Source organism: Halichoerus grypus, chromosome 1 (genome assembly GCF_964656455.1).
Source record: "Halichoerus grypus chromosome 1, mHalGry1.hap1.1, whole genome shotgun sequence".
Lineage (NCBI taxonomy): Eukaryota > Metazoa > Chordata > Mammalia > Carnivora > Phocidae > Halichoerus > Halichoerus grypus.
The window spans coordinates 210,820,497-210,841,529 of NC_135712.1; the positions used below are offsets into that span (position 1 = coordinate 210,820,497).

Genomic DNA, 21,033 nt, shown 5'->3' on the forward strand with positions numbered 1-21,033 from the left:
ACAGAAGTCCCCACAAGCCTTCAGCGCCCACCAGTGTTCCTGTGCTGGACCAGGAGCAGGTAGGGCACAGCCTGACTGACCCTGACCTCCTGGGACTGGACACCTCGAGGTGTCTGCAAAAGGCGAGCCTCTTCCTGGCAACGAGAGCAGAGGCAAGCTGCTTTCCGAAAACCAGGATTCCAGTTGCGGACACTTTCCCCGGCACCCATCAGACCAGTTAAGCGGCGGGGAAGACAGGCCGAGGCGCCTTAACACCAAGGCCCGTCTCCTGCACTGTCCAGGAGCTGGGTTCACATTCCGGGGAGGGAAGATGAGGGAAAGTCTTAAAATATCCCATCTGGGTCTGACCTGGAACTCTTCTGGCCATGACCCTGGCCCTGTGGTCGAGATCAGGGGTCCCCCATGCCGCTGGTCCTAGGGCCCCTACAGTGACGGAGCCCTACCCCGCCCCTCCCGCCAGTCCTTGGTCAAGCCCGAGCTTGCTGAAATAGAAAGGGCTCCCCACGGGCGCCTAATTATGGTGAGGAGGCAGCAATTAAGCCTAACAGGGATCCTAATGAAGCACTGTCCCAGACGAGAAAGGCAGCTGGGAGGGAGCGTGGGTGCCAGAGAACAGGCCGGGCGGGGAACAGCGAAAACGAGGAGCTACTCCCAGCAACAGCGGCAGAAGAGCGAGCCAATGTTGCGCATGCGCGCCAAGGGCCACGGGCGGGATCCCGTCTACCCCTCCGTACGCAGGCGCGCCGTTTTCCCCGCCCGCCCTTCTCTGCAGAACAGTGAATGGATTTCAACACAGCGCCTCTCGAGAGTGCGCTCGGAATCCGCGCGTGCGCAGCACAGTGAGAGGATTTGCACGTTGCCAGACGCGAGCTCTAGGTGGTGTCACCCCTCCCACTGGGAAGAAGCACGCATGCGCGGAGGGTAGGCACGAGGGATGGGCGAGTGCGCGCCGCGGGCATGCGCCGTGCAGGGAGAGACGGCGGCTCGGTGGGGTCATCCAGGCGCAGGCGCAGTGCGGTGTTTGTCTGCCGGACTGACGGGCGGCCGGGCGGTGCGCGGCGGCGGCGGGGAAGATGGCGGCGTCCTCCCTGGAGCAGAAGCTGTCCCGCCTGGAAGCAAAGCTGAAGCAGGAGAATCGCGAGGCCCGGCGGAGGATCGACCTCAACCTGGATATCAGCCCCCAGCGGCCCAGGCCCAGTAAGCACGGCGGCGTGGGGGAGGGGGCGGGCGGGGCGGGGCGCGCGCCGCGGGCAGCCCCGCCCCCGTCGTCAGGCCCCGCCCCCGCTTCCGGGGCGCTCTTGCTCCTCCTCCTCGCCACCCCGTACCCCCTGCTGTCGGCTCGCGGGGGAGAGGGTCACGGTGACCCGGGGGGCGTGGGGCCGCGGGCTCCCGAGCGGTCCTCCTCCAACGTAGGGGTTCCCCCTTACGGGGCCTACGAGCCCAGTTACCCGGCCCCAGGGCAAGGCCCCCCACCTGATGACCCGCCCCCTCACCGTGATCCTCGGAGCCTGTGTCACCGTCACCTACCCGGAGCCGCGCTCCCCTAATCCACGAGACCGTGACCACGTCCAGATTCCTCGCAAACACGGACACCCCTTCCGACCAGATGATTTCGCTCCTGCCGTCTCAGTGCCTGGCAGGAGGCCCCTTGCCCCGTTCCGCACCTGGGTCCTTGTCAGATGGTTCAGTGGATGATCCACTCACTCACACACACGCGCACCTGGCCCGGGTGACACCTGAGGTCATTTGACCACATATAACTCCCTATTCCTCTGACCTCTTTCCCTGTGACTGTGTCCGGTAATCCCTTTTTCCCAGGCTGGGACCTTGTCATTGGGCCTAGCAGGCCCCCTCCCACGCACACCCTACCCACATACACCAGGCCCCCTCAGACTTCTCTGACTGGTTTCACTGCCACCATCTTGGGGACTGTCTAGCTTCTCCAAAAATACACACCCAACCCCCAGCCTAGCAGCTTTTCCTCACCTGGACTCTAGTAACTTCCTCTTCCCTGCACACCCACACTCACCTGGCCTAGGGGTCCGTGAGGCCAGTGTGGTGATATCTCGACCTCCCAGCCCACGTACACTTATCTCTGATCCCGCTATCTCTGTGACTGCCTCCCTGGCATTTTATCATCTGGAATCAAAAGCTGCTCCTCCTTCCCCCAACACTCACACCTGGCCTGGGATTGCCACAACCACTGTCTAGTTTCTGTATGTCCCACGGAACGCCCTCCCCAAATCTCTCAGCTAGAGGGCATCGGGTCTTCACCCTCCCCACAGACCTGATGACTAGCACCCCACCACACACTTTGTGTCTCTTGAGCTGGCAAATTGCCCTCCTTTGTACTTCTTCTGATATGATCCTTGTAGCTTATGTAGCTCCCTGTGGGGTCGTCCTGGTAGGAGGGGGCACACACCCCCATATCGGGGTATTGAGGTCACTCCCTGCTCGCCCAGCCTGACCTTCACAGCCTGACCGCCCCCAGTCCCTGTGTGCGGTCCACTCCTCATCCCTCACCCTTCTGACTTGGGGTAGCGTGGGTTCCTCCCTGGGGCGGAAAGCCCTCCCAGGACTGGAGGGTCCCTGCTGGGCTGTGCGGTGCTGCCTCCCCTAGCCCCGGCATGGATGAGACAGGGCTGGGTATGGGGCCGGGGCTGCCTTATGGGCTGGCTGTCCCAGGTGCAGAGCGAGGTACGTGAGGCCCGCGGCGGGAAGGCCCCTGAGGAGCCCCCTCCAGGCGTCTGTGTCTGTGTCAGCTCCATCCCATGCTCCCGGTCCTCCCATTTCTGTCGGTTTCTACCCGTCTCTGCAGTTTGGTGCCTCGCGCCTCCCTCTCTTCCTCGTTATGATTTGATTTCTTTTCTTTTGGACAAATCAGTTGTTTCTGTTGTGATTTATCGTGGTGTTGTTTTTTTTCTTCCTTTTCCCCATCCAGTTATTGTGATCACTCTAAGCCCTGCTCCTGCCCCGTCCCAACGAGCAGGTACCAGCCTTTTTATCATCGTCGCTTGGACATCTGCACCATTGACCTAACCGCTGCCCCGCCGCAGAATGCCCTCCCCCACCCCCCATGCTGTGTGTGCGCGTGCGCGCCTGTCACTCTTACTTTCTCTCCTTCCACACCGTCAGCGATCAGCAGTGTTCGGCCCACTTGGCCTCTTCTTCTGTGTCCACTCGCCTTCCACTCCTCCCTTCCTGGTGGCCTCAGGTTTGGACTCCCTGGAAGAGGAAGTGAGCTCCTTTACCCACCGGGAGTCTGCCGCCTGTGAGAGGTCACGTGTGCGCGCGTGTGTGTAAGGGGTCACGTGTGTGCGCATGCGTGTAGTGTGTGCGTGCGTGTAAGGGGGAGAGAGAGTTGCGCCAGGCCATCGCTGTGCCTGTTGATTTGTTTCAACAGCACAGCGAACACGCATCGCCCGACTCGGGACACAGCAGTGGACAGAAGGGACCGCGGGCCACTCGACACGTGGCTGACGCTCATGGACCGTGAGCACTTTCCCAGTCTGGGAGAGGTGGAGAAAGCAGTGATGCCTTGTGGAAAAGGCCGGTTCTTCAGGGGGTGGTCAGTTGGGGAAGCCTCTGGAGAAGCTGGGATCTGAGCACCGGGTCGTGGCAGGCGGGGAGCCGGAGATTGAAGGTGGAGGAAGCAGCCAGCCGGGGCCTGAGCGCAGTCGCCAGCGGGTCTGGAGCAGATGTGTGCGGTGTGTGTGTGTGTGTGTGTGTGTGTGTGAGAGCACAAGAGACAGACAGACAGACAGCTGGGTGGGGTCTGGCCCTGTTGGCCCTTGTGTAGGTGGAACTAGATTGGGGCAGGGGTGTGTGTGTGTGTGTGTGTGTGTGTGTAAGACAGCGTGGGCCTGGCTCTGTTCGGGGCTCTCAGCGTATCGTCTGTGTGCGTGTGGGGCTTTGCCATGTCCTGTGTGTGTGTGTGCGCACACACGCGTGCATGTGTGTCGGACTGACAGCCTGGTGCGTCTGTGGCCCGTTAGCCGTGTGCTTCCATGCGCTCTCTTGTTCTCTCTCTCTCTCTCTCACTCAGCCTCTTGCTCTCACTGTGCCCTCCTGACCTGCCGCGTGGCCTGTCACCACCTCCATAACCTCTGTTCTCAGGGCCTTTGTGTACCTCCTCCCTTCCCCCACCTTAGCCACCCTACACCAGCCCCCCTCAAGTCCCCACCGTGTTTCAGTTTGTAGGGCCACTGGAAGCATCTGTCCCCCCACCCCAGAAGTGTGGAGAGGGTAGGGGTGTGGTCCTCACCCCAGAGAGGAGCTGACCATGCAGGGCAGAAAAGGGGCCCAGATACCCCCCAGGGGGCGAGAGCCTGGCAGTATCCTCAGAGAGTCCAGGTACAGGGGAGCATTGGGGGGCCCCTCAGGTGCCCCTGAGGTGGTTGAGCGAGAGGCAGGGATTAGGACTTTGACCATGACAGAGGAGTGAAGCAAGGACACTACAAAGCCAGGGACTAGAGCAGCAGGGAGGGTGCTCAGGAGGTGAGACCTCCAGGCCCGTGCAGGTGCTGGGCCTGGCCATCTCCCTGGGCCCTCCCGAGCTCTTCTTTTGCTCTGAGCAGGCCCTAGCAACACCTGTGTCCCTTCTATGACTGCAGGTTAGGATCCTGTAGCTGCTCCCTCACTCTGGGTGTGGTCAGGGGCCCAGGGTAACAATGTGGGGAAAGTACCCAGATGCCAGCAGTTCGAGCATATTTGTCTCTGTCCATTGGTCACTGGGCCCGCGTTACCAGGTGCTTACAGAACTGTGGGAGGAAAGCGTGGAGCGTGGCAGGGGGTGTAGGCAGAGAAGGGGGCATCAGCTGAGGGTTGTGGGAGAGTGGCAGGCCCCAGGCCTCCCGGCCGGCCGTTCTCCACGGGAAGGTCCTCTCTGGCCCCACTTGGAGACTCTTTCAGCCGGTGCCCTACCCAGCTAGGGACCCCCTTCTGGAGCACCAGGGCCTCTGGGGTACGAGGCTTCAGTGGAGGATTATCTGTCTTCTCCAGGGGCCACACGGATCTCTGTTCCCACCCTACTGCCAGCCCAGCCAGGGAGGATCCTAGCCCCGCAGGGAACCTACTGTCCTGTCCCGGGCCCCTGTCCGGCCTGTCTCTGCAGTGCCTCCTCTGGGCAGCTGGGCCCCAAGTCTTGGCTCCCATCTGTCTTGTCTGTCTCCTGCCCTCCCGATCCCCGAATGCCGCCTGCCCGTCCCGGGGTGCCCGCTGCCTGCCCGCTGCCTGCCCGCCTGCCTGTAGCATGTCCAAGCTGTCCGCATGCAGGCTGCTGAGAAGCCCCCACCGCCTGGCCCACTCCCCACCCCCCCATCCCACCAGCCCTTGGAGGGGCTGTGCCACCTGGATCCCCTCACCCCGAGGACACAGGCCCAGCCTGGGGGCCTGCCCCCACCCATTGGCCCCAGCTTTGCAGGCCAAGCTGGGAGGCTCAGAGATGAGCCTGCTGGCTAGAGGGTGGCCCTCCCTGACCCTGGAACAGAACGTGGGGCAAGGCAGCTGGAAGTGTGGGGCCCTCGCCCAGTGTCTCCCTGGGGTGGTCTGCCTGATTCTTATTGGGCAGCCAGGGTCAGTGCTGCGAACAGGCCCAGAACCCAGGCTGATCCTGGCAGGCATTCCTTCCTCACATGGTCCAGAGTGTGGGCACTGTGGCCCTGGGTCTGCTTCCTGGGCAGAGGTGGGGAGGAAAGGGATATATCAGGAAGGCTGCCTGGCTGAAGGATGTCATCAGTCTCTGGGCCGTGATCCGTGTCAGCATAGACTTGGGGACAGTCCCTCAGCCTCTGAGGACCACCTCTCCCTGCCAGCCTACTCCATCTTCTTCCAGGTCAGGGGGGTGGGAGAAGGTACCCTGAGAGTGGTCAGGGAGATGCTAGCTCCTCCAGCCCAGTGGGGTGGGGGCTGGGGGGTCTGTGCTGGCCTACCTGGTGGCAGGGAGGGGGAGACCAGAGTCCCAAGGCCCCAGAGTGCCAGGTGGTAGCTAACCCCCTCTCACTCTTGGTTCTCACCCCCCCCAGCCCTCCAGCTCCCACTGGCCAATGATGGGGGCAGCCGCTCACCGTCCTCCGAGAGCTCCCCACAGCACCCCACGCCCCCTGCCCGGCCCCGCAACATGCTGGGGCTTCCGTCAACCTTGTTCATGCCCCGCAGCATGGAGAGGTAAGCTGTTGGGACGGGCCCAGCTGGCCAGTGGGGGGGGGGGTCACTTCGCCTGCCCCAGAGAGGAGGATGGTTAAATCTAGGGGAACCCCTGTGTGTTGGGGACTGGGGTGGCCTCGGTTTGGTTGGGATCCTCCTCCACCGGGACCTCCTCCCTGTCCCCCCCAGCATCGAGATTGACCAGAAGCTGCAGGAGATCATGAAGCAGACGGGCTACCTGACCATCGGGGGCCAGGTACCACCCTGGCCCTGGCCCCCTGGGGGGTGGGCAAGATGCACCGCGGGGCTAGGCCTTGGGGTGGGGGCGGTGCCCCAGGCCTGGCCCATCCTCCAGCTCTGGCTGTTCTTACCAGCGCTACCAAGCAGAAATCAACGATCTGGAGAACCTGGGGGAAATGGGCAGCGGCACGTGCGGCCAGGTGTGGAAGATGCGCTTCCGGAAGACGGGCCACGTCATCGCCGTCAAGGTGAGCCCCGCCCCGGGTGGGCGCCCCCTCCCCTGCCCTGAGACCCCGGCACTAAGGCTCCCCTGGCCCTCCGTGCAGCAAATGCGGCGCTCCGGGAATAAGGAGGAGAACAAGCGGATCCTCATGGACCTGGACGTGGTGCTCAAGAGCCACGACTGTCCCTACATCGTGCAGTGCTTCGGCACCTTCATCACGAATGTGAGTGCGCACCCGGCCGGCGGCCTCCGCTGCTCCCCTGCCTCTCTGGGGGCTCCGCGGGGTCTCCTCCACGGCTGGAGTCCGTGGCGGGGGGGTGGGCAGGGGCCGCAGCCGTGCCCAAGCCTCCCTGTGCTGTCCCCGCAGACGGATGTCTTCATTGCCATGGAGCTCATGGGCACGTGCGCTGAGAAGCTCAAGAAGCGGGTGCAGGGCCCCATCCCCGAGCGGATCCTGGGCAAGATGACGGTGGCGGTGAGCGGGCTGGGCAGGGGTGCGGCCGGCCGGGTCGTTCCCCCCCGGGCCCTGTCCTCCCGTCACCGGTGCCCTCCCGCCGTCCTCGCTGCAGATCGTGAAGGCGCTGTACTACCTGAAGGAGAAGCACGGCGTGATCCACCGTGACGTCAAGCCCTCCAACATCTTGCTGGACGAGCGGGGCCAGATCAAGCTCTGTGACTTCGGCATCAGCGGCCGTCTGGTCGATTCCAAGGCCAAGACGCGCAGTGCCGGCTGCGCCGCCTACATGGCCGTGAGTGGGAGCCCCGCAGCGCGCGGGCGGGCGGGCGGCGGGCGTGGGGGATCGGGGCGGCGCACCCGCCCCGGCCTGGGGGTACATCCTGCCCTTCTCCTGCCGGCAGCCGGAGCGCATAGACCCCCCGGACCCCACCAAGCCAGACTACGACATCCGGGCCGATGTGTGGAGCCTGGGCATCTCCTTGGTGAGTGGGGGCCCCCGCCTTTTGGGCAGCATCTCTTCGGGATCCAGAAGGAGGCGGGAAGGGAGGGGAGGAACCCGTGCTCAGCCCGTCCAGCCCGGTCCTCTCTTCTAGGTGGAGCTGGCGACGGGACAGTTTCCCTATAAGAACTGCAAGACAGACTTTGAAGTCCTCACCAAAGTCCTACAGGAAGAGCCCCCGCTCTTGCCCGGCCACATGGGCTTCTCAGGGGACTTTCAGTCCTTCGTCAAAGACTGGTGAGGAGCCCGCCGGCCCGCCTGGGCTCTAGGGGGGTTCGGGGCCAGACTGAACGGAGAAGCCCCCGCCCCCACTGTGGAAGCGCCCCTGGCAGGGATGCAGGCAGGAGCTGGGCCCGGAGCCCTGGGCATTAGGAGTCGGGGTTGGCCCCGGCCTGAGCCTGCCCTTTGCCGCGGGAGGTTGTGGACAGCAGGTAGGCCCCAGCGCCAGGGGCTCTGTGCGTCCAGCCACCGCAAGCCGAATCCTGCCTGCGTCGTGTCCACGTTTGCTTGTTCCATGGGAGAGCCCCGCTCACCTCCCCCACGAGCCCCTCACAGTCCAGTGTGGGCTTCTGTCACAGGCGGGATTCCCAAGTGCAGGCCTTGGGTCCTCGGGCTTTTCAGCAAGCAGCCCTGGGCCGCGAGCACACAGCAGCTCCTTCCCCGAGATTCTGAAGACCCCCATCTCAGAATGGGGCAGAGCTGGGACACTTGAGTCCCCAGGGCAGCCAGGCCTCTCCTTCCCCGGTTTTTACTTTTCTTTGCTTCTCCTTCAGCCTTACTAAGGATCACAGGAAGAGACCAAAGTATAATAAGCTACTTGTGAGTACCTGGGGCCCCTTCCCGCCCCCTCCCACCGGGACGTCCGCCCGGGGCCTGAGCAGCCGCCCCGGGGGAGCCCCCCTCGTCCTCAGCCCCACCCCTCGGCCCGCAGGAACACAGCTTCATCAAGCGCTACGAGATGCTGGAGGTAGATGTGGCGTCCTGGTTCAAGGACGTCATGGCGAAGACTGAGTCACCGAGGACTAGCGGAGTCCTGAGCCAGCACCACCTGCCCTTCTTCAGGTAGCCACGTGGTGGCGGCCAGCCCCACCGGGGGCCAGGGGCATGGCCACAGGCCCCCCTTCCCCACCTGGCCACCCAGCTGCCCACCAGGGGAGACCTGGGACCTGGACAGCTGCTGAGGGCTGAGGACAGAAAGTAGGGGGTGCCGACCCACCCCCAGCCCCCTGCCCACCAGCCGTGGACAGATGGGCTCGCCAGGCCCCAGCCCTTCCCGTCCCGGGGTCAGCCGGCCTCCCGGGGTCAGCCGGCCGTGCGCGTCCCCCTGACAGACACTGTGAACGGAAGACAGCAGGCCACGAGCAGACTCGCTATTTATTCAGTCGTAACCTCTGGGCTGGGGCGGCCCCCAGGGGCTGGGAGAGAGCCGCCCGTCCCGCCCCTCCCCCCCCACTCGCCGTGTGCCGTCCCCTCCGCCTCCCTCCGCAGACATGCTCCCTGCCTCCATCCCCCCTCTCTCCCATCCCCTGTCTACCTCTCTGGCTTTCCCCGTCTCCCTCCCTGCCTCTGCCTCTCTCCTGGCCCATACCCGGGCTCCCCCTGCCAGCCCCCCCGGGGGACTCCTGGGTCCACTTAGGTCTCCGGCAGTGGCGAGTCCGTCAGCTGGTGTCCTCGCCCCAGGAAGGCAGGCTGGGCGTTACGACTGCAGCTGGGCCTGGGCTGGTCTCTCTCTCTCTCTCTCTCTCTCTCTCTCTCTCTCTCTTTGATCTCAGGGGGTCCTTTTTGGAGTTTATTGTATTTTATTGTACTTGGTGGGGTGTTTGGGGTGGGGGGGCAAAGAGCTTGTTCTCACGGGGTTTGTCGGTACCTTCAGAAACTTTTACCAAAGTCATGTTTAGCTGCTTGTGGTGGAGCCCCCGACCGCCTGTGGGCACAGGCGTCTGGGGCCGGGGTGCGGGGCCGAGCCCCAAAGGTGGGCTCTGGGGGCTCCTCCTCCCTCGGGGCCAGCCCTCGGGGCTGGAGACTGGCCACAGCTCGGGGGGGGGGGAGTTGAGGACCTCAGGGGGCGTGGAGGGAGCCCGAGGGGCCGTGGCCACACGGGGTGGCCTTCAGGGAAGGCGGGTGCAGGGCACGGTGAGGGCAGCGGACGCTGCTGCGGCAGGGAGGTGGTGGAGGGGGTCAGTGGCAGGAGCGGGGCCCCGGGGCCCCGGGGAGGCAGGGATCGAGGGTGCAAGGGGCGGGTGTGGGGGTTCGAGGACGTGTGACAGGACAGAGGTGGGGCTGGCTGAGGGCTGGGCGTGTGCAGGCAGTCACGCCCTTGGAGTGCCCCTGAGCGCCCCTCGACTCCCCCAGAGCTGGCCAGTCCGCCCCGCGCCCTCTGCAGCAGCTGGAATGGGAGGGGGTGTGTTTCCTTTTTGTTGGTGATGCATGCAAATTAAGTGGACAACAAAACAAAACAAAAAAACAAAAACAGAAACCCACAGAACCACAAAACCAACCAACACCAAAGGTGAGGAACTTGGCCGGACGGAGCGGATGCAGTCTAGGCCTAGGCATCACTGTATCTTGTCTGTCCTGCGGACTCTCGTTCTGCTCCAAACTCACAAAACGCCGCATGTTCAAAAGTCCTCGAGTTCTCTGCTCTCTGCCCCCCGCCCGGGAGGGAAACGGCCACCTTCTCTTGCCCCGGTCCCCTTTGTGAGGGGATGGGGCAGGGTGGGGGGCCCACAGGCCTGGTCCCCCACCTCCCTCACCTGGCCCAGCCAAGGAGGGGAGGGGAGGCGTGGCCTTTGTGGGTAGCTGGAAGGTTCCGTGGCTGGGCCCAGGGCCAGTAGAGGCCCTGGGCCAGCCACCTGGATTTATTTTTATTTAACTATTTTCTGTTTTGTGAGTGCGTCTGCCCGCCCCTGCCCCGCTTCTGCGTGAAGTGGGGGGTTCTGGGGGAACCTCTTCTTCCCCTCTGCCTCTTTCCTGTCCTCTCCCTCCGTCGCCAGTCACCAGCCATCCTTCTTGACCAGGCAGAGGGGGGAGCGGGTGGGCGGGCGGGCAGGGGCCTGGGGCGGCCTGCCTGAGGCCGCCGGCCCACGACCCCTTCCCCGGTCGCCAGTATTCCCCCAGCCCTTTTTAAAAACGAAATGCCCCCGTTTGTAAATCCTTAGACGCTTGAGAATAAAACCCCTCCCTTTTCTTCCACTGAGTCTGTGGTGTGTCTTGAGCTTGGCAGGCCGGGGCAGCAAGAGGTGGGAAGGGGCTGTGAGGCCTGAACTTTGGCGGGGTGGGGGGGATGGGGCGGGGGAGCTGTGCCATTCCAGGGGATGGGGCCTCTGCACCGGGGTGGGGGACTGAAGCCCAGCCGGGCCCGGAAGGGTGGTATTTGTAGTGAGTTGCCACATGTCAAGTGACCAGTGTGCCGGACCTCCCTCCCCACCACCCCGCCAGCCACAGGTTGGCCAGAGAGGAGCCCTTAATCCCTGGCAGACCTTGGGCGCCGGCTCTGATGCACACCCCTCAGTCCACCGCCCCCGCCTCCTGGGGTGGCTGCTCAGCCAAGGACAGGGCTGCCTGCCCACCTGTCGGGCCTGGGTGCTGTCCGGCGGGCAGCTGCACTCCTGGGGCACGCTTCCGGGGCGCCGGTCCAGCATGCTGGGTGCCACACTCCTGCTGCTGGCCCTGCTCCCCAGGGTCGCCACCTTGCCCAGCGGACCGCCTGGTATGTAGAGGCTGGGGACACAGCCCATCAGGCTGCCATCCCCGTGTTGCCCTTTCTCGGCTCCACCGCCCCTCTGCCTTGCCTGGAGGAACGGGGGGGGGGGGGGGGGGCAGGTGGGCTCTGCCTCTGTCTCCCGTCTCCAGATCCTTCTCCTGGACCCCCAACTTCTTCAGAGGCACCAGCAGGTACACTGAGGCCAGTGACTGTGGAGAGCGGTGTACCAATGCTTTTAGGAAACGTGGGGACTGTCCTGAGAACATTATTTGACAAGGATCCCAGCGGAGTGCCTCCCTCGGGCAGAGGGGGTGTGGGTGCATGTGGGTCCCCACCCCGTGTTGCTGCTGCGCTCGGTCTGGGAGTAAGGAACCTGGACAAACGGAGAGGCCGGAGACCCTGGTGGCCCGGCTGGGCTCCCGCTGTGCCAGAGGGGCAGAGAGCACCTTCCTTCTCCCCTTCCCCGTTGCTCACGGTAACCTTGGAAAGGAAGGGGGGGGCAGCACCCGCCCCCAAGCGGGCGCTGGGCCCCTTGGGTAGCTGACCTCACCCAGCCTGGCCGCCTTCAGGCACCCTTCAACCCTGCCCCTCCAGGGAGTCCCAGGTCCGCTGCGGCGGGAGAGATCCAGGCCTGGGAAGGGGGGCTCCTCCCCAGAGGCGCGCATTTTCGCTCCCAGCCTCGGCTGCTGGGCTGTGGCGGTCCCCGGACCTTCAGGGGACGTACCATGCTTACTCTGCCAGCAGTGAAGCCGGCGCGGAGCCCAGCACCGAGCACCGGGGAATCCCTCACCGCAACAGCATGCATTTTCCAAAGGAGGGGGGAAGGTTGCTCCGCGGGCCTGGAGGGGCTAAGGGGCAGCGCGACCTGCTTCATGTCACCCTTTCTCCCCGCCAGCGCCCCCATTCCCCGCGGCGCCCGGGCCCTGGCTGCGCCGTCCCCTTTTCAGTCTGGAGCTGTCGGACGCGGAGGACGCCTTCCCGCGCCGCGCGGGGCCGCTCGAGGTCCCGGCCGACAGCCGCGTGTTCGTGCAGGTGTGGACGCGGGGCGCGCCGGGGCCGCGGCGGGCCGGGTGGGGGGCGGCCGTTGCTGATCGCGCCCCCGCCCCCGCCCCCTAGGCGGCCCTGGCCCGTCCCTCTCCGCGCTGGGGCCTGGTCCTGCACCGCTGCTCGGTGACACCGTCCTCGCGCCCGGCCCCGGGGCCCGCCCTGGCGCTGCTGCGCGGGGGCTGCCCCGCCGACTCCTCGGTCGTCCTCCCGCCGCCGCCGCGCCCGGGTGCTGCCGGGTCCGCGCGCTTCAGCTTCCGCCTGCGCCCGGTCTTCAACGCCTCCGTGCAGTTCCTGCACTGCCAGCTGAGCCGCTGCCGCCGCCTCCGGGGAGCCCGCCGGACACCTGCGCCTCTGACGCGGCCGCCGGCATCGCTGGTGCGCGGGCGCACGGCCGGGAATCTGGGCGCCTGGGCCAGTCGCGGGGCCGGGGGGGGGGGGGGGGGGGCTGGGCACAGGCCCTCCGGCCTCTGAAGGAAGAGCTCCTTGGAGCTTGGGAATCTAGGGGTCCGACGCTTTGGAGGCTGGAGACGGGGGTCCCTCGGAGCTGGGGAGAGTCGCTGGGTCTCTCTCGGGCTGGTGGCTGGGCTCAGGGACGGAGAGGGGGGCCTGTGAGGCTCTGCCTAGGGGTTCCCCAGGGGACAGGGAATGGACGCTGGGCTTGCTCTGGGATGCCTGGGGCGGAACTCGGAGGTCCCTCCAGGGCTGGGTGGCTGGATGCAGAGGCGGCCAAGGGGCCAAAGGTCTGGTATCTAAGGTTCTCGGAGAACTGGGTCGTGTGACCTTGAGGGGCTGCAATTTGCAGTCCTCACAGGCTGGGCGGCTGGCTGCTTGTACATCTCAGGGGCTGGGCTCACGGACCTCTCGGGGGTCGGATTTCCAGGAGCTCACTGGTGCGACTCCTGGTCGCAATAGAGAGCTGGACACGTAGACCTCTCGGGAGCCCCGGGGACAGACAGGTCCCTGAATCCCGGGGCCTGACTGCCCATCTCTTGCCTCCTGCTCCCCCCAGTGTCTGCCTCAGGATGAGGCGTGCGCGGGCGCCGGCAGCGGCGAGAGCCTGGGTGCCGACAGCCCCCACCTGCACACGCTGACGCAGCCCATCGTGGTCACAGTGCCGCGGCCACCCCCCAGTGAGCGCGCAGTTCTCCGCAGGGGTCGGAGGACGGGGGGTGGGGAGGACATCTGTGGCCCGGGCCCAGTCCCTGTGTCGTACTTCCCACAGGGCCATCCAAGGGCGTCCCCGGCAGAGCCGTGCGCCCCGAGCCTCCGGCCCCGGCCCCCGCGGCCCTGGAGCCCGCGCCCGTGGTGGCGCTGGTGTTGGCTGCCTTCGTGCTGGGCGCCGCGCTGGCCGCCGGGCTCGGCCTCGTCTGTGCGCACTCAGGTACCAAGCTCCGCCCGCCGGGACTTCCGCCCGGCCCCCAGCCTATCCCCGCGGGTCGGGACCCCGGGTCGCCGCGACCCAGCCGGTGGAGCCCCGACCATCCCCAGACCTGCCTGCGATATGCCCGCGGCAGCCCCCAGGGGGCGCCCTTGCCCCGGCCCAGTGTGCAGCAACCCCTAGTGCTCCGCAGCCTCCCTCTCCTTTCCAGCGCCCCCAACCCCCGGGCCGGCCCCGAGAGACTCGCCCAGCGGCCCCCAGCCCAGGAGGCCCCAGTGAGGCAGGTAAACGGGGGTACGGGTGGGGGGAAAGGGTTGTAACGTGGGGCCGGTAGGACAGCTGGAAGAGGGAGGTGATGATAATGGCGTTTTAGGCTTTCCCTGTGCCGGGGAGTGTTCGGAAGGTTTCATGCCTATTAATTAATGTAATCCTCATAACAACGTTCAGGTAGATATTATTATAATCCCCATATTAGAAATGAGACCCATGAGGCACTCTCTGAAGTAACTTGTCAAAGGTCACAAAATTTGGTGGAGCTGGAATTCAAACTCGGGCACTGGGTCACCCGTGGCCAACTTCGGGCTCTGTGTCACAAGAGGGGTCCTCAAACCTCGGACAGACACTAGACGAGGAGAATTCGCGACTCAGACCTAGCACCCACCCTCACTCCCGCACACAGACTGACGGAGGAGGCCAGTGATCCGCTGGGAAGGGGGTGGCCTGCGTTGTGTCCTCTCCTTCGCTCAGCCCGGGTAGCCCCTCGCCAGGGATGGCGCACCCCCACAGCAAGGTCCCGAGACACACCAGCCACGGCCTCGAGCCAGGCCCGCCAGGACTGCACCGGCCGCGGCCCACCTCGGACCCGACGGGACCACTGTCTCTGCTCCGAACCCTCCCGCCCCCGACGCGCTCCTCCTCGCACCCTCCCACCTGGGCTCAAAATAAACATCTGGTCTGACCTGCTGAGTTCTGAAGTCTGCGTGTGAGCTTGGCGCGGGTACAGGGGGCAGGAAGCAGAGGCCTTGGACCAGGCCTTGGGGGCCGGGCTCACACGCCCATGTATACGTGTGCAGATGGAGGCCAGGGGAGACCCAAGGGAGTTTTTCCCAAACAGAAAGGGACACCCAACCCCACGTGCTTAAGTTTTAATAAGCTCCGCCTCCTTCCTCAAGCCCTGCACCTGCCCACCTGCCTCCGGCGGTCTTCCCAAAGCCAGGCTTGCTCTGCTCTCCACCCCCACCCTGGACCCTGCCCTCGCTAAGGCCTTGACCTCTGGTCTCTGCTCCAGCGCCCTCTGTCTAGTCTAGAACTCGTAACTGTCTCCTGTCCGAGTTCCTCCCTTTCCTCGAGCGGGACTACTAGCTCCATTTCACAAATGAGGAAACTGAGGCTCGGCTCGGCCATATCACTTGCTCTAGGTCCTCAGGGCTAGCCAACCCCACAGCCCAGGTTCTTGGCTACCACTGAACAGCTGCCTTCCTGCCAGGGTCCACTCCTTTTGGAGAAGCAAAGCACACAGTAGGAGTTTCGCAAGACTCAGTCCCAGAATGGAGGGAGGGCGGGAGATCTAAGGTCTCGGCTCCAGTTCACGGAGGAGATAAAATGCAGGCAGGTGGGGTGTCTCATGCGTCCCCACCTCCGTTCGCATGCCAGTCTCTCCATCCTCTCCCATCTAAACGGTTCTCTTCGGCAGCAAACGCGGAGCCACGCCCCCATCTGTTTCCGCCTCCGCGCCGTGCTTTCTGGCCCCAGCGGCCTCCGTAACCCCGCCTACCAGGGAAACGGACCCGGAACGCAGACACCGCCCTCGCCGGCATGAAGCCTCCGCAGCGGCGGCGAGCGGCCCCGGCGCGCTACCTGGCTGAGGTGACCGGCCCCCCGGCCTGGAGCGCCCGCGAGAAGCGGCAGCTGCTACGACTACTGCAGGCGCGGCAGGGCCAGCCGGAGCCGGACGCCGCTAAGCTGGCCCGGGAGCTGCCGGGCCGCACCGAGGCGGAGGTGAGGGGGTCCTGGGAAGGGAGGGGGGCTGGAGCCCCGGCTAGGATGTGGGCGGGGCATACTTGCGGCTGAGGGGCGGGGCGGGGAGGCGGGGCGAGCGCGGGGTGGGGGACTTGGAAGGGAGGCTGGGTGTGGGCGGGGCGAGCTTGGGGGAGAGGCGGGGCATACGAGACTGAGGGGCGGGGCGAGGTGGAGGCCGCGCGTGCTGAGGGGTCGGTCGGACTCCGAATTAGACGGAGTGGAGGCCCCGGTCAGGGCGGAAACGGCAGTGAGGCTGAAGTGAGAGCCAGGAAACGGGGCCGAGTGGGTGAAGGGGGGCGGTGAACAGGGTAGTACTTCGCAGAGGGTGGGCCCTGGCTGCGGGGAGGAAGCAGAACCGGCCTTACACCTTTGTGGGGTGGCTGGTCACACCTGGGGCCTGCGCCCGAGCCCCGGGGCAGAGTCACTGAGACCTGTAACACCGGGGTAGCGGGAGGCTAGGGAGCAGTGCCGGTCCGGGAGCAGGCTGTAGGCTTTGGCCTCTCTCCCCAACCCTGGGCGTGTAGAAGGCCCATTCGGCCTCCTCCTCTCTTCTCCAGATCCGGGACTTCCTGCGGCAGCTCAAGGGCCGCGTGGTCCGGGAGGCCATTCAGAGGGTGCATCCCGGTGGCCCGCAGGGTCCGAGGCGCCGGGAAACACAGACCCCGGCGCCCATCGAGGTGAGGCAGGACAAGGCCCGCCAAGGCCGGGCCCTGGGGCATGGTGTGGGTGTTGGGGGGGATAACCTGGTCAGGGGGATCCCCAGGAGGGGCAGGGCTTGGAGACCCCCGAGGGTTGGTCCCTAGGCCGACCGTGTGCCCTCTGGTCGCCCCATCCAGGTATGGATGGATCTGGCTGAGAAGATAACGGGCCCGCTGGAGGAGGCCCTGACTGTGGCTTTCTCGCAGGTACAGCCATCCCACAGGCAGGATGGGGGTGTTATGTATAAGTCTAAATTAGGGGGACTTGGCTCCGGGGCCCTTCCTCTTGCCAGCTCTGTGACGCTGGCCAGTCACTGAACACCCTGAGCCTCAGTGACCCCGCTTCCGACAGCTCCCGTATGTTACGTCTAACAGGGAGGATTTGGTGAGCAGGTGGAGGTGGAGGGCTCAGCCGGGTGCAGGGCAGCGGAGAGGCCGATGGGAGGACTTCCCCCTTTCCTTCCCTGATCTCTCTTCCTGCCAGGTCCTCACCATCGCGGCCACGGAGCCCGTCAGCCTCCTGCACTCCAAGCCCCCCAAGCCCACACAGGCGCGTGGGAAGCTACTGCTGCTCAGCGCCCCTGGAGGGCGGGAGGACTCGGGCCCTGACACCCCGGGCCCCGCCCCTAAGGCGAATGACCCCGCCCCCGAGGCACCGTCTGCATCCCTGGCTGACCCGTCGTCAGAAGGGGACTTCTCCGTGGACTTTGAGAAGATCTACAAGTATCTGTCGTCCGTCTCCCGCAGGTGCCATGGCCCTGAGCTTTCTGCAGCTGGTGAGAGTAACGGGCAGGGGCTGGGAGGGAGCGAGCCCCGGGCAGCAAGGCCCGCCCTGCCCTCACCCCACCCCTCTGTGTCCATCACCAGAGGCCGCGGTGGTCCTCGACCTGCTCTTGGCACTTCCCGAGGAGCTGCTCCGCCTGCCCTGCGATGCCCTGGTTAAACACATGTCGGATATGTACGTGCACCTGACAGCCCCTCAGCCGGACCCAGCCACGGAGGGCCTGGCGCCCGGAGCTGAGGATGCCGGGACAAGCTCCCCGGGGCAAGAGGAGGCCAGCCAGGCCGTGCCCCTGGCTCCAGAGAATGCCGGGCCCAGTGAACCAAGGTCTGCTTGGCAAGCAGCTGGGGTCTGCCCCCTGAACCCGTTCCTGGTGCCCCTGGAATTGCTGGGCCAGGCAGCCAGCCCTGCGAGGTGAAGGCCCGGTAGGGGGAAAACACACCAGACATCTGTGAGCCCCCTGGCCCTCAGTCCTGCCTGGGCTGGTCCTGGGTTGTCAGGAGGACCCAGCCACGGTGGAAGGTCCCTGACACGGTGGGCAGCAGGGGGTGGCCTTGAAGATGATCGACACGGCAGGGGTCTCCGAAACAGAAGCACAGTTGTACAGGGGTTTGGCCACGGAACTGAGGTGGGGGCAGCCAGCCCCTCCCCCCCCAAAGCCTGTCCCAACATCCTGTATCCTATGTCCTGTGAGTAAAGTTCTTGCCATTATGTCTTGTTCCCTTTTTCCTGTGAGTTAAAAACGGGAGTGGAGACCCAAAGTGCCAGAAGGACAAGTCATAGGTAGGAGTGCCGGAGCTCGGGGTCCCAGGGCTGAACGGGGGGCATGTGAGGGGGGAAGGCACAGTCATCAGTAGAGGCTGCTGCCGCCAGGTCTGGTTCGATACCACCTGGAGTGACCTTGGTCTGGCCGTGAAGGGGACCCTCGGTGACTGCATGGAGGATGAGGCCTGAGCCTGACAGGTGTTGAGTGCAGGGTTTTCAGCACAGGTGACCTCCCCTCACACAGATGAAGAGAAGCCAGCAGAGGGTAGCCAGGTGGGAGGAGCCAGGCCCCAGGTACAGGTCAAGGGTAAGGGGTGGGCTGCCTCAGGTGGCAGGAGGTCAGAGGGAGGGGAGTAAGTCATCCCCCCCACCCCCCAGCAAAGCAAGGAGGGGCAGGGAGGGAGGAACCGAGCTGGGTAGAGGAAGGGTCCTGGCTGCTGCCAAAGGCCCCGAATTCCCAGGAGTGTGGTGGGGTCTCCCTGTAAGGGGTCCCCCTTCATCAGCCTGCCTGAGGGTGTAGATTCAGGGAGAGGCTGGGGAGGGCACGGCAGGGGAGCCAGGTGTCCTCCCACAGCCCCCCCCCCCCCAGCCTGACTAGTCCTCTGGGAGCTGGTAGATGTGTTCGCAGAGCCCGTGCATTCACACAGCCTTCCTTTTATAGAAGCGCCTGCTTTTCCCCACACACTGCACACGGCTCCCCGGGGCACAAACAGGCTCCCGGGCGGGGGGTGTGGAGCAGAGCCAGCCCACTCCGTGCTGCCCGTCTCCCAGCTTCCAAAGTGCGCTTGTGAATGGTGGGCAGGAGGAACCAGGCTGAGAGAGGTTTGGGGGAGCAGGTGTGGTCAGTGCCAGGAGATCATGCCACGTCTTGGTGGCACCCTCCAGGGCCGGCTGAGCGGGCCCCCCAACCCCTCCCAGCCCTGCTTAGTCCCGTTATTCCACAGCCTCCAGTCTCCCCAAGTTAAGGGAAAGAAGGGGGGGTGGACCTTGGCGATGCGCGTTGCGGAAGGGAGCTAGTTCACCCGTCAGTCCCCCCAGAATGCGGCCTGCGTGTTTTGGCAGCATGGGGCAGCCATTAAGAGCATGTGGAAGTCAGACCTGGGTTCAAATCCCAGCCAGGCTGGAATTCCGCCACTCAGTACAGTACAGGCTAGTCCCTCAGGCCGCCTGGGCCTCCATCCCCCGGGCTGTCGAACAGCGATGCTAAGAGGGCTCGCTCTGGGTCCTGCAGAGGGGACAGGTCACGCGCAGCACGCGCTAACTCACGCACCGCCTGGCATGTAGTAAGCGCTCAGTAATAGCTTTTATTGACACCATCGGCTCAGAGGCAGGGAGGAGGGGGAAGGCATGGGGAAGGCCGCGGGGGGGATGCGGGAAGGGGGCAGGCGGAAGCGGCAGGAGGGCCAGGGAGGGGCGCTGACCTGTACTGGGGAGAACCTGCCCGCACTCTTCCTCCCACCGAAGGCGCCGCGTGTCCTGGACACAACAGCCATTGGTGCTCTCCAGGCTCGGTCTCCGGGGCAGGCCGCGCAGGGCATATGGGTGTGCAGCGTCCACCCCATGGGCGCAGGAGAGCCTGCCCCGCAGGAGCAGCTCAACACTAAGGGGGGATCGGGGGCGGAGTGAGGATGGCCAGACCACAGGGGAGGGAGGGGGGACACGGGGGTCCCCCGCATCCAGGAATGGACAGGACACTCATGCTCGGCGGCAGGACACTAGCAGAGCCACCTATACGCCTTGGGGTGGGGGTGGGGGTCCTCTTCCCAGTCGGGGGCCAGCCGAGCCTGCGAGTTACGGAGCGAGGACGGGGCGGGATAAAGGCACGAAGTGGGGCTCCGGCCAGGCCGGGAGGAAAGATGGGAGGGGTCTGAGGGGGAGGAGCCGGACCTCTAACGGCCTCCTCCCTCGGGCTAGGCGCTGGGGCGGAGGTCCTGAGCGCTCCCTGCCAGGCGGCGCCCCCGTCGGGTCGGCCCCTCGGAGAGCGGCAGGGCACGGCTCAGACCAGCGCGTAGTCGAACTGCCCGCGCTCGAGCGCCTCCTTGTGGTCGGTCCAGGACGAGGCGGGCATGCGGCTGTAGGGGTCGAGCAGGATGCGCACGCAGCGCACCATCAGCAGCACCAGCACCACGAGCAGGCAGAGCACGAAGGCGAACACCGTGCGCTGCTCCGCGTCCAGGCCCGCGCCCACCGGGGGCCCCGTCGACGGCGGCAGCGGCTCGGGGGACAGCGTCCACGTCGCGCTCATGGCTCACATCGCCGCGCGCCCTGCGGAGGAAGGGCCGGCCGGGGGCGCCAGGATGAGGCTGCGCCTTCCCGCCCCTGCGCCGTCCCCTCCCGCCACCGCCCCCTGACCTTGCCCGGATACAGCCCCCGCCCGCGCCTCTGTCCCCCGGCTACGCCCAAGCCAGGCTCGCAGGCAAGCCGCCACAGGCACGCGGGGACCCAACTCCGGCCGTGCGTGCAGGTGGGGGCGCTGAGACTGGGGAGAGGGAGCCCGGACCCGGCCGGCCCGCGCACAACAGGTGCGAACGCGCAGCCCCGGCGGCGCAGCGGGGCGAAACCCTGTCCCCCGCCCCGCTCCCTTTGTTCTCGGCGTCCCGGGGACCCCTCCCCCACCACCCCCACCCTGCCGCGCCCCTCACCCTGGCCTCGACCGGGACGGGGACCGAGCGCCCGGTGGCTGCGCTCTCTTCCGGGACCCGCGCCGGCTCCGGTCTCGGCCTCTCCCCGGTGGTAGCGGCGGCTGCTGGTGGCGGCGGCGGCGGCGGCCCGGGCTCAGCCCACCCCACCCGCCCCTGGAGCGCTGGAGACCGAGGCAGGCGAGCCGCACGCTAGCCGGGCCGCCGCGGCTGTTCCCATGGCGACGGGGGCGGGGCCGCCGCGGGGGGCGGAGGCTGCGCAGGGAGCGGTGCGCGGGCTCGCGACCCCGCCCCGGCCTCCGGGAGGACGGAGCTCCCACCCGGAGGCGCCTGGGAGACCCCGGCCGCGGGGAGCCTCAGCACCGAGGACCTCGCCCACCCCACCCCAGAAGCACCCCAGCCCGACTTCCGCACCTTCCCCCCATTCTCTGCGATAGACC

General features: G+C 65.9%; 4 protein-coding genes across 6 annotated transcripts; 3 read left to right on the forward strand and 1 right to left on the reverse strand.

Moving 5' to 3' along the window:
- The first annotated feature begins 993 nt into the window (after window positions 1-993).
- Window positions 994-10,755, forward strand: MAP2K7 (mitogen-activated protein kinase kinase 7). 2 transcript variants are annotated; one of them, XM_036066009.2, is made up of 12 exons: window positions 994-1,197; window positions 2,942-2,989; window positions 6,024-6,165; window positions 6,334-6,400; window positions 6,519-6,632; window positions 6,711-6,830; window positions 6,975-7,082; window positions 7,177-7,356; window positions 7,466-7,546; window positions 7,658-7,800; window positions 8,337-8,382; window positions 8,495-10,755. In XM_036066009.2, exons 1-12 carry the CDS (start codon window positions 1,074-1,076, stop codon window positions 8,627-8,629), a joined length of 1,308 nt encoding a protein of 435 aa, XP_035921902.1. In that variant the 5' UTR covers window positions 994-1,073; the 3' UTR covers window positions 8,630-10,755. The 2 variants fall into 2 exon arrangements, with proteins under 2 accessions (XP_035921902.1, XP_035921903.1); XM_036066010.2 differs by lacking the exon at window positions 2,942-2,989 and having other exon boundaries at window positions 995-1,197.
- Window positions 10,756-10,859: 104 nt separating this feature from the next.
- On the forward strand, window positions 10,860-14,677 carry TGFBR3L (transforming growth factor beta receptor 3 like). 2 transcript variants are annotated; one of them, XM_078056350.1, is made up of 7 exons: window positions 10,860-11,272; window positions 12,162-12,298; window positions 12,383-12,688; window positions 13,323-13,443; window positions 13,536-13,694; window positions 13,903-13,975; window positions 14,371-14,508. In XM_078056350.1, exons 1-6 carry the CDS (start codon window positions 10,954-10,956, stop codon window positions 13,968-13,970), a joined length of 1,110 nt encoding a protein of 369 aa, XP_077912476.1. In that variant the 5' UTR covers window positions 10,860-10,953; the 3' UTR covers window positions 13,971-13,975; window positions 14,371-14,508. The 2 variants fall into 2 exon arrangements, with proteins under 2 accessions (XP_077912476.1, XP_035921907.2); XM_036066014.2 differs by lacking the exons at window positions 10,860-11,272; window positions 12,162-12,298; window positions 12,383-12,688 and adding an exon at window positions 12,884-13,053 and having other exon boundaries at window positions 13,536-13,971; window positions 14,371-14,677.
- Window positions 14,678-15,498: 821 nt separating this feature from the next.
- SNAPC2 (small nuclear RNA activating complex polypeptide 2) lies at window positions 15,499-17,900 on the forward strand. The gene is made up of 5 exons (XM_078056336.1): window positions 15,499-15,689; window positions 16,268-16,387; window positions 16,547-16,615; window positions 16,893-17,184; window positions 17,276-17,900. Exons 1-5 carry the CDS (start codon window positions 15,507-15,509, stop codon window positions 17,605-17,607), a joined length of 996 nt encoding a protein of 331 aa, XP_077912462.1. The 5' UTR covers window positions 15,499-15,506; the 3' UTR covers window positions 17,608-17,900.
- A 1,333-nt stretch (window positions 17,901-19,233) lies between these two features.
- CTXN1 (cortexin 1) lies at window positions 19,234-20,915 on the reverse strand. The gene is made up of 2 exons (XM_036066018.2): window positions 20,597-20,915; window positions 19,234-20,219 (listed from the first exon to the last, which is right to left on the reverse strand). Exon 2 carries the CDS (start codon window positions 20,197-20,199, stop codon window positions 19,951-19,953), a length of 249 nt encoding a protein of 82 aa, XP_035921911.1. The 5' UTR covers window positions 20,200-20,219; window positions 20,597-20,915; the 3' UTR covers window positions 19,234-19,950.
- Window positions 20,916-21,033: the final 118 nt, after the last annotated feature.